At 34.9% G+C, this 12404-nt stretch overlaps 1 protein-coding gene across 1 annotated transcript in view; it reads right to left on the bottom strand.

Moving 5' to 3' along the window:
* The window catches only part of LOC137925625 (anillin-like), a 71939-nt gene that overhangs the window by 37392 nt on the left and 22143 nt on the right, over positions 1-12404 (bottom strand). The window contains exon 7 of the mRNA XM_068769097.1: positions 8637-9213. Within this exon, the coding sequence (XP_068625198.1) occupies positions 8637-9213 (577 nt within the window). The remainder of the gene's footprint in view (positions 1-8636; positions 9214-12404) is intronic.

Here is a 12404-nt window from a genome sequence, read left to right as displayed (position 1 = left end):
TCCATTGCTATCTGGGTGACATAGAACCTTGTTATGAGGTCCAACGTAATCAAACAATTTAATCTGTAAGAACCTTATAAGTTAAATTACTTTGTATTTACCCTAGTATTTAAAGCTTCTTAGATAAAAACAAAAACAAGTTAAGTGATTTAGGTTGATGCGCTTAGATAAAGAAGTCAGAAGTATTGTATCGATATTAGTACACCCGTTGCATTTAACGAAATAAAAATTAAAGCAAACTGTTTTGAACGCAATCATACATTCCTAATAGTGGTAAATTGTTTCACCTCCCTTGACTAATTGATCTCTGCACCGCTTAATGGTTAACTGGTAAAGTATGCTTTTGGCATTAAGTTCGCCGTTATACATAAAATATATAAAAACTATTTTAAATAAATAAATCTAAAGTATTAATATAAAACTTGTTAACGTTTATTTACCACAAGTTAGAACTACTAGCGGTACTAATTAGCGGTGAATTATCATTGAATCCGCTGTTTTATTGTTATTGTCAAAGAGAAATCAGTTCATAAATTTATATAAAAATTAAACTCGCAATATAAATTACAGATAATGTCGCGGTTATGGGTAACACGGAATAACATATACGCGTCAAGCATCTCAGTCCAACGTGACTCAAAGTGCTACAAATCACTCGAAACTTCGAGAACATTATAATAGAACGCGATATAATCCACTAAATTTATTTTTTAGCAAAAAAGGTAATAATACTGAGGCACTATTACACCTTGCAATAACCCAGCTGGATTATTTAACTCTACTGGAAGCCTCGGTACATTTACCACTGGATTTTGATAGGGCGCAAAGGCTCTCGTAAAGGTATCATTTAGCATTTTGATTCGAAGTGATTTGAAAAGACAACAAAATAGGATAGTTCTAGCGAATATATTACTGGATTACAGTGTACTGTTTCAGTTTCAGAGTTTAAGTACCGTTTTTTCGAGGCTCGCATCCAGCGACTTCCTGCAGAATAGACCATCTCCACGATTCACCTAATAGGCCCGTATTACGTACGCCGCGTCTAACGGCTCCTGGTCGCAACTCGAGGACCGTTTGGCCATCGAAATTTGCCATTAAGTGAACGATTCAAATTGTCTTATAAACAGCATACTTTAAAAAAACACACAAAAGTTACCAATTTGGTATTACGACCGGTAAAGAATTAACAAGCGTGCAAGGTACTTTTAATTTTGTTCGCGTTATGAATACAGAGTAATTTTATAAAAGATAGCATCGGGGTCGCACGGTTTGATGACGAAACACTGGGGACCGGAAAGGACACATGTAACATTAAAAATTATAACCAAGCGACAGTCCGAGATGCAACTTCCGGTTTGGTAATTAAACGTGGAGTGTTATTAAGTGGCAGAGGCTAATGTTTAAACGTAAACTTGGTTTAAAAATGGTAAACAAGATTTGCGTTTATATCCTACTGGTGGGGAATTTCCTTTGCAAACAGATTGCCAGAATTTCTATGGTCACATTAACATTTTCAATAATCGTGGTCGAACTACGTCATTAAGAAAAAAAAACTCGTGAATATAAAATGTTTTTTTTATGTAGCGTTATACTTTTTTTCATTCTTTTGTTTCATTTTTGGTTAGTAACTTGTAAATTCAAATAGGAAACATTGTTCAATTTATAACTGATTTTAAAAAATGTGCTCTTCTTTTATTTTAAAGTATGTAGTTGTTTTACCATAAACTATAATGTTTTTTGTGATTTTGTGTTAACACTGTAGGATGTAAAATAAAAATAAAATATTCCGACAGTCAATTCTAGTTTAGTCCGTTAGTTTTAGGACAATGGGAGTAGTTTATTCGCCGGATAGAGTTAATATAGTGCTTTATCAACAATACTTTTGTGAGTAAGAATTAAACACAATATTGTATAGGGTGTTAAATAAATTTTGAGAAGCGTTTACATTTTCGTGTACTTTTATGTACTAAATTTTCATAACAGTCATCTCGTTTGACCCAAAATACTGTCCCAATCTCTTCGTTGCTGGCTTTTCTGTTGTACTTCGCTACGTTGCCAAAACAATAAAATATCAGTCCAAAACTGTTTTGTGCAAAAAACGGATGCATGTAAATTCAACCTTAGCTCGTGATACTACTTCTGTGTATCGGCTATAGAAAGCTTCGCTCGGTTATGGGAGCGTTATATAACTTACATTACTTAAACTTGCTTTACTGGTTTATAGTCTCGTGTAAGAAATTGTTACATTATCCATTTCTATTAGATTTACTAGAATTTTAATGCAAAATTTGTCATTGAATATATTCAAATAGGCATAAAATCGTTCATTAAAGACAGGAATCAATATTTAATTAAAAGTCACGAGTTGAGTTAAAATGTGAATTTTCGTAAGACAAAAAAAGAATGGGTACTTAGAATATTAATTGCACGGTGGAGCACATTTGTGTGCATTGCAGTGGCACGAAAAAACAAAGTTCGTTGCACTAACTTATTCATGAACTATCCCTCTCTCTCTCTCTCTTTCTGAAGGCAAAAAGTCTGAATGATTTCAGAGAATCAAGTGTTTTAAAAACGTTTTTCATGTTATACAAATTTTATTTATGCTCTTTACTGCTCAAAGGTGTTCCGTGAATTAAAGTTAAGGAGAAATCGGGTGATAGGATCGGGAAGGTAATGCCTACCCGCAGAAAAAAAAATCTTTTTCACCACCGTCGATTAAGTTATATGTATATTAATATGACTACATGGTTTGAGAAACTATGATTTCTTTTAATAATCCGGCCATTTTTTCGCTCCTCTATCTAAATCTATGACAGAAACCTGTTTCAAATAATTTTCAGTACATTTTTATTAGCGTTCTCTTTTGTCATTTTCCACAAGTTCTTTTACTATATCTTTTTTTAATTCTTTACATGGCAATTTTAGTGTGAATTTCTATTCGTTGTCTACAAAATGGTTACTTTACAGTAACAAGAAAATGTCAGACCTCTGTACCGCGGACTCATTTCGACAAAGTTGTGCAAAGCCTACCGGCTAGTAACATTAATATCATCACCTCAAATACAAGAAAATGAAAAGGGAATTTGTAATCACAGCAACAGGAAGAACATCACAGATTGCTTAAAGTGACAAGTTCGCGGTTTAGCTCAGGGGTAGGTAATACGTGGTCTGCAGGCCGCTTGGGGACCTTTTTTAATCATGTTTATATGGCCCGCTTAGCATTTCCAAAATTGAATTTATTTTAACGACTTTTCCACGATCTTTTATTATAATAAATTGATAATACTATACTAAACCAAAATAATTGTTTTGCGACGAATTACTTCACATAAAGACTTTTCCAAACCTGCAGTGCGAAAGCGACGCGTCTACGCGATATTGTGTACTTTTATTTCAAAAAATATATTTTTTTACTCTAATGTTTATTGTAAATAAAGTTTTGTAGATTATTAATGAGTGTCACTTTACGTGCGGCCCGCCATACGATTTTAACATTTAAATTGACCCGTTGATTAAAAAGGTTGCGGACACCTGGTTTAACCAGTACTTGCACTATCATCAGGTTACAGCATGATGTTTATTTACAGAAGACTATACGGTCGTATTACGACAATATTCTCATATTTAGAAGATTGCTTAGAAAAGATTGCGTAAGATTGGAGTTTTTCGGTAATATAGTCCGAACTTGCGGTGACAACTGAACAGATGGACAGATGGCGTAACATAGTGAGCCATAAACTTTCCATAAAAGGGTCACGATCCTAAGTCGTGAGGTATATGACGCAGGGAGGAAAAAGAGAAGATTGCGATAAAAGATATCGCGGAATCGCAAATTATGTATGTATGTATATAAATATATATACAAATATGTATACAAATTTAAATAAAAATCGGAGTAGATATTTTAAAAATGCGATTAAAAATTATATTGGTGAAGAGTAGGTGGTTTCACAAAAAGTGTAATTCTCTTTTAAAATCGAACGTAAGTATTAATTTTTGTTTCGTTATATAAGGATTATTCACAATAGCTTGAATGTGTAATAAATAATAAAACAATAAAAGATTATAGTAAAAGAAAATCACTAAAAAATGATCAGAGCATTTTCTTTAATCTTTACTTTAATTTAGTTTAATGGCAGACATTTTAAAAATACGTGAAAAAGATTCAGAATTAATTTTAACCACTACCTGAGTTATCACATTTGGGTTTGATATTGCTTTATGGGACACTGGGACATTCTATTTTCGTTACGTCGAGATCGATGCCTCCGCGTTATGAGTCATGTTATTTTCTTAATGAAGACTTGTACTCGTATAAATGGATAAAATTATTCGTTTGCAATACTCTTATATTACATAGCTAGAACAAACAGCAACAATTTTATGCATCTCGTGACTAAAATTTTTGTCACTTGAAATTGCATCTTTAATTGTCTATATAAATACTTTCTGAGCTTGCATATAAGGGGGTTTATCAAGCCTGTGAGTTTAGGACTTTTTTTTTTACAAACGCGATGAAATCGTTGACGTCAACATGGGAGAGGAGACGTAACTGGCAATAATGTTTATTTTTATTAGCACTAGTTGTCATTAGCAGAGATCGGATATTAGAATGCATATCAAACTAAATTTGTCAAGTTATATTATTATTATGAGCAGTTTTGCATCATTAAAATGTCGGGATACGAATAGATGAGTGCCACTACTTCACCTTTCGTATGTAGTGATTCCAGAAGTAATTAACTTTTTTAATTTATCTATTAGTAACTTTATAAAACGGTTTATATGTTTTCTTAGCGAAGAATTTGCTTTAGACATATTTGCATCGGATTATTCTATCACAGGTTGTTAGACTTTTTAAAATTCCTTCTGTTGGGGCCTTTTAAGAGTGACATATTGTAATTCAGAATGCAAGCCTGATCGGATAAGTAACATTGGACTATCCCTTCAATTTTATAATTCCGCGTCTTAAAAAAACACGAAGTGGCGGCCGAAGAAAAATGAGCATGGGCAATAAGCTTTAATAGCGAACTGACGAAACGGAGCGGCTGTTACGCCTCCCGTTTCGCCGCGCGCCTTCCTAAACCGCGGTACAGCACTTTCGGTTCTACTATATTCCCTAAACATTTATAGCAGTATATGTGTTTTAATTGACCCGCTACTACTACTGGTCTTATAGTACCCGGCGATAAATATTGCACATCGACCTTTGGAAAGTGACAATCGGCTTCGTAGAGCGTTATCTCTGTCGCACGTTGTCTCTTTCAAAAGGTCGATGTGCAATATTTATCGCCTCGTACTGTAATACACAGTATTATTATGTTACAACAGGTGCTGTAGCTCTTAAACTACACTAATTTGACGTAAAATCTTACCTCCCAAGTTAACAAGAGGGCGATAAAATTGATACAAAGATAATTATAATTAATAAACAAGACTAAGAAGTAAAAATTAGGTTTTTTTTAATCCTCAGCCCATAATGCTAATGAATTTGCCGCCAACGACAAACAGTCTTGACGACCTCAAAATACTCGTCGTCATCGGAAAACAAAGAAACGGTAAGCATCGAATTTAGTACATTTTCCTCGAATGCAATTGCGCATTACATTGTGAATAAGACTTCGACAAAAGACAATACAGCTGCTAATATTTCACGCTGAGTGTTATTTGCTTGTAATTGAATAGATTTCAATTGTTATTTATTTGAACACTTTATAGTACAATATGAAGACGAACTTAAAGCTGAAGGCGTTTTCTGCCAGTTAATCTTATAGGCCGTGCGATGATAAACAAATGGAGATAGATAAATTAAGTAAATGTCATGAAAAAGTTACAAAAATCAAAAGGAACAGAAAAATAAAAGTAAGATAAAAACACCTAATATAGATTTTGCAATATATATATATATATATATATATGTATGTGTGTCATAAACATACATCTACATATTCCATTTCTTTTAACACGTTTAACGCCACACTAAAAACTATGTTCAGTTCAGTGGGCCGCGACGGACACCATGTGACTGCCATCATGTTGGGTCCAAGAGGCCGCGTCGGACACCATGTGTCCGCATGCCCTCGATCACTTCAGAAGCTTCTAGGGAGCCAACGGACAGTGTTTCGACTGTTTTTACCAAGGCATGTGACCCCCGCGGCCCCGCAGAAAAATAATGGGTAAATAGCTGTTTCCGTAAGTCGCCCATTTTTTTAAGGGTTTTACTGACAATATTTGCAAAAAAAACACCTTGACGAATTATTGATGATTTTCGATTTAATGGTGTGGCCCCAGGGGACAGTATGCTGTCGAACACATGGTGTCCGCCATGGCGTACAACGTGTTAATATAAATTAAATAATTAGTATAATTGGAAATCTATGAAGGCGGCCTATGTCCAGCAGTGGATGTACGGCTAATGATGAGTTCTAAATTAGATTTTAGGAAGTAGTATGCGTTTTTATTACATCTTTGTAGGTTAAGCTGATTACGTTACAACTTACAAAACGTAATTGAATAGCCCAAAACTGATAGCTTTCGCGCATGAAGTATATGAAATATAATTTTTGTTTTATTTCAAGGTCCTTTAACTATGATAACACACAAAACTGTACCGCATGGTTTATTCCGGCTAATTTATCAAACGAGATAAATTCTTATGAAGTTTATCGAGTACTCAAAACTATTCGTTTTCAGAGTATTTATATTTACAAACACGTGTCGTGAACCTACATTCTCTATAAATATATAGAGAATGTAATTATAGAATTTATTTACGAAAACCAAACATAGGGTAGTTTTGGAAAAAGTATTGAAACAACGACTTGTTCTAAAGAATTATGAACACATTTACGTTTTAATATGTAATATGGTCTATCTATTATCTGAATTATAATATGATTTTTTTTAACTTAATGCTGGCTGTGGCTGCCTGAATAAATGCAGTATACGATGGTACAAAGTATACTATATTCAGAAGAGTGACGTCAATTGATACCACGAGCTTAAGTTACATGGAAGCAAAACTAGTAATGTAAATGAATACTACGTGTATTGCGGTTTGGGCACGTGTTTACGCAGGAACGGTCCTTAAGGAAACAGATGATAATATTGCCGCAATCTAATACGAGGTTAACATGCGTTTGCGGGTAGACGAGATGTTACTTGCAACTTTGTACATACGGAATTTTAATTTATTGAGCAATGTGTCGAGAGATTTTAATAAGTTATATATTTTGAAAATACCACTTCACATCGTCAGAGCTGTTTTTACTGCCAAGCAGTATTCTAATATTATTTTAAAAAAATTGCTATCTTTAATTTTTTTTTTCAAATATTATCTAAGTTTGTTTATAAGTTTGAAGTCGAGCGTCATAGCGATCTTTAGTGAAAGCCTATACCTCGCAGTGGGCGTATGTGTCGGCTGATATGATGATGTTTTAATTCAATAACTCATATAGTTTTACTGTTTGACTCACTCTCGCTTGTTTTCACAATAACTTTATATTATTGTACCGTATTCCAATTTTATTGAAATGGCCGACGAACACATCACAGAGTGGCACATGCGTGTGGCAAGTGTGTAGAATTTTGTTTTGGAAAATGAATCTTGAGTTTTTTAGAAACTGAGAAATAAAACGCACTGTATAGATTCATTTAATTACTTTACAGTCCATTTAGAAATATCAAAAGTTATCGTTTGTGTAACTCATGAGAATAAAAGAGAAAAGCCCAATTACATAAAAACTAGAATAAGATTCTGCTCTCCCATAATGGTATCTCTCTCTCTATTTCTGGTAACCTGCTGTATGTTGGTCTAAATTGACTAATAGCTTAAGTATACGTCATAATTGATAATAGATATAAAAGCTATGAATGTATATTTCATTAGTCATTATATATATATATATATAGCATATATATATATATATATATATATAAATAAATATACATAGCATATATATATATATATATATATATATATATATATAACAAATTAGCTATACAACACCAGTCTTTACTCTGACGATCGATATGCACTGATGCACTCTTGTATTAATTCTTCTGTAACATATTACTAGACTATTTTTTAATAACAGACAAGGAAAAAAATATAACGTAATCTCATTAAATGCATCTGGATCTGAACTCCGTTACGTATCTACATACATAATTAACATCCGACACAAGAGTTTTTGAACTCGCTGTAGTGATTGAGATCACACATTTGAACCGGTATCGTTTTAAATTTATACTTTTAATCAATCCTGCGGTCGGAAATTCGCTAGCAAAAAGCCGATGGACGTCGAACTGAATATGCTAACGTATGCTTTCCGTGGAACTTTTTTTTGCGATCGACAGTTTAAGCGATAAAACTCACGTACATTCGCTGTAATCTGTTTTTTTGTTGTATACAAGGGTGAAAGTTTACATAAGACTTAATGCGAATAAATTAACTCGCTACAAAATACAAATACTATGCAACGTTTTAAAACTAAATTATACGACTATCCGAATTTTAGACCTGTGGCAGAAAAAAATATTTTAAATAAAAGTCATTCTTTCGTGCGGTTATTATTTGTTTTGTTTGATTTGTCTGTGTACACGTTAGTATTGAAATATAAATAAAAAGTTCTTACCTTTATTCTCCCCTTGGAGTGTTTTGACGGAGGGTGCGAGACCGAAGGGCGCCTTGGGAATAATAGCCGAACCCTTATTCTTTTCGAACAGCGCCTTACGTTCCCTCAGCGACATCTCGGCGGGGTCCTTCTCTTTAGTCTTAGGGCTTCCGGCCTCGAACATCGCTGCTTTGGACAGCACGGAACTGCGGTCGACGTTGCCGTTCAGCCGGGGGGCGAACCTCCTGGGCTTGTCGTCGTCAGCTTTTGTTTGTACACAAGCGTCGGCTGCGTCGTCATTCTGTTCCGTGGGCAGCGCATTATTCTCCTTGTCTTTATCACTGTCACTGTGCTCGTCGGGGTGTCGTGGCGGCGTCGGTGCGCGGTACTTTTTGATGGACGGTTTTTTAGTGACGGTCGCCGGGTTGGCGGGCGGCGAGCTGACAACCATTGTCGCCATGTTGGGGGCTGCGGCGACACTGGGGGTTGGCTGCGCGCGCTTCGGCTCCTGTCGGTCGCGATCGTGGTTTTCCGGCGTTGTAAAATCGTACACGAGCCTCGATTGGCCGGCGGAGACTCGGCGGAACCCCTCGCCCTCCTACGATTGGACAGCGGCGTTGGACGGCGCGGGGTGAGCACGTGTTCTCATTTCGTGTATCGACGCGGCCCGGAACGGTCCGACACGGCCTCACGAAAGTGGGTTAGCCGGCGCTAAAAGGGTTCGTGGCGAAGTTGCATCATTGTTTTTAGTTTGATTGCGTAAAGCGATCTCGTTCGCAGTATACGTTATATATTTAGTGAGCGGGAATCGTGATTATCTGATACGTCTGTAACGAATGTTGGGGGGTCTTTCGGGCGACGGGAGTCTGTGCGACACAAACTCCGTACGTGCAGCGCGGGCGGCGTCTTGCAAGCGACTGGCGGACGCGCCGCGGGTGGGTCGGCACATCACACGTGCAGGGAACCGGCTTGGAGTTCGTAGCCACTCAGCGCGCACACGCTGCTTTTCGCGATCGTTAGTTTGAGGAAGTATGCAGCGTCATGCACGTGTGATAAATAGACAAAAACAATAACCGCAGCTTGGGAACGCATCGTAAATCGAATAAAATATCGCTATTGCAGCGACGACAATATTTTTAAATTAAATAAGCAGAGATTCATTACATATACTTTAAAGCATAAAATCTATCTATAAATGAATAGCTTAGTTTAAAATTAAAATAATTTCATAAGTAACAAAGTTATTATTTTCTCGTCTCTCGTAACAATAATCTAATGTTCTAGGAGACATCGCGAATTTGGCTACTTGGCTAGATTAATGTCCGCATCAATGAGGAACAAAAGTTTATTCACTTGTATTAGGAAGACATGACATTCGATCAATTTAGCATAGAATAACATAGCATTTAGAATAGATTAAGCGAAACTCCACTCGCAAAATGGATTGTGGGAGTATTCATTAAAAAGAAAGCACGTCTTCAAACCAAAGCTCTTAAAGGTATAAAAAACTTGGCTAAAATATTTTTCTGTGATGCAAGTTTACCAGAAATGGTTTTTATAAAATTACACATAGAAAAAAACCTTGCGGTCCACACAAATCGCGCGAGGGAAAGTTTGAGGGATGATTAGTTAAAAGAGAAAAAGCTTTTTAGAAGTGAATATATAGCTCATTAATCAGTAAAAAGCTTTAAAACTTTTACACCTATTTCCAATAACCAGGCTAACAACTTGCAGTACAAAGTCTGCAGGGTCAGATAATTAAAAATAATTATTTTTAATATTTATTGGTTATTATCTCTGTCCGAATTCTTTTTCTTTTTAAATTATCATTAAGTTTTTTTTCCTGAAACCATTTATTTTTGGATACGGTGTATTATATATTAAATATCAGCAAATAGGCATACATTCACTCCTCAAAGCTTTTGCACCTATAATCATTCATCTTGTGAAATGAATGATTTTCATGTAATTCACTTCTATTTACTTCTATTTACCGCAACTTATTGATTGTATTAATCCTATCGCGTAGATCGATACTTTAACTTTAACATAGAAGTTGATTTAAGTTATAACGCGGTTATCTTAAGCAGCATCTTAACGCGCGGCGACGACTTTGTGTGACACGGTTACTTAATCTGTCTGTCTTAGTTTAATTGGGTTAAACGGTTTTAGGTTAACCTACATAGTCGTTAATGCTAGATCATTTGTTAATGCCATTGACTTTTTTAAGAATATTTACGTCTCCATATTACTGGTACAATACGCACATCTTTTAATTGATTGTAACATCATTAAATGAATATATTTTTCTCTTAATGTAAAATTTGGTTACACGTATTACTTATTTTACAGTAAATAATATGTAAATCTAGCTGTGCCCGCGACTTCTTCCTCGTAAAATTTAACAAAAAAATATTTAGATTTATTAGTTATTAGCATTTTACAAGAATTTTTCTAAATTAAAAGTAGCCCATATCACTCCTTATTACATCCGCTATCTACCAGTATAAGTCTCGTCAAAATCGTTCCCGCCGTTTCAGAGATGAACCAGAAAAAGTGGCAGACAAAAGATAAAAAATGTAATTTTGATATAATATCGGTTATTTTAATATTACAAACACTCCCTCCAATTTTAATTTTTTTTTTAAATGTCGCCGCTTTACAGATTAAGATTTCTAAGTTTTTTTCTTTTTTTTAAGGCATAAACCTCTCCCATTGATATCCATGGCAGATTTACCAAAATCACCACTTTCGGCAGGCAGGTGTGCGAAAGCAGTGTGATATTGTGGTACACAGAAGACGCAGCTGCAGAGGAAGTCCTATATGATTAATGGACAAAGTGTGAATTATATTCTTATATAATTCACATTTTGTGTCCCGGGATTGGAACCCGCGTTCTACGATCTCAAGTCTTAGCCCTTTATCGCTGAGCTACCATTGCCACAAGTTTTATTAGCGTCTTTTATTTTCAATTTAATAAATATTTGGATATGCCTTCAATCCAGTGATGGATAGAGGATGCAACCGCAATTTAACTTAACTTGCAGCGTGATAAGTTATTTCATAAGCCTTTGGCTAATAAATCTACGGATCGCCTTACCAGTATAAACAATTATAAGTACACAAGAGCACGGCACAAGTGGCACGGGTGGACGGAGTTCAATACTGTTTATAGTTAATCGAGACTTTTTGTATCGGACATTAAATATATTTTTTATTTATCTTAATTCGGTTATTATAAAAAAAAAACTTTCCATGTAAAGGGCTAGCTACTAGCTTTTGAGAAGTAATAATTACAGAGGGAGTCGCGGAAAGTGTAAAGCATTGAGACAACGAGAGAGGAAAGACGAGAAACAATGAAATTTTAGGTGGTATCTTATTTAATATACAAATTAGAAAATTTTATATTTTTTCATAAATTTTGTAAAATTAACTTTTTCGGTTGAATATGAAATAGTATCTCAAACATAAGTAAAGAATATCGAGAAGTTTCCTTGAACTAAATCTACATGAGATTTAACATAGCAAAGCTTTTCATTCAATAGTTATATTATATATTTGAAACTAGATTCTTCGCAACAGGACTGGTTATACCCCGAGATCCGGGTTCAAGTTCACGATGGATCGAGCGAGCTTTGATTAATTGCTATAAACTGTTAATAAAACTTAAAACTTAAATTTTATGGATGTATATTAAAAAAAAATAATGAATTTAGTAAAATAGTATGACGTCACTTATTACAGCTACAATTTTGTGTTTTTTGTTTTACATATTTCACTTAAAAGCTA

Source organism: Battus philenor, unplaced genomic scaffold (assembly GCF_028537555.1).
Source record: "Battus philenor isolate CCGP_79_NKW_IND1 unplaced genomic scaffold, ilBatPhil1.0.hap1 SCAF_27, whole genome shotgun sequence".
Classification (NCBI taxonomy): Eukaryota; Metazoa; Arthropoda; class Insecta; order Lepidoptera; family Papilionidae; genus Battus; species Battus philenor.
Note: the sequence above shows the minus strand (reverse complement) of the source record. Positions and strands in the feature narration are given on the sequence as shown.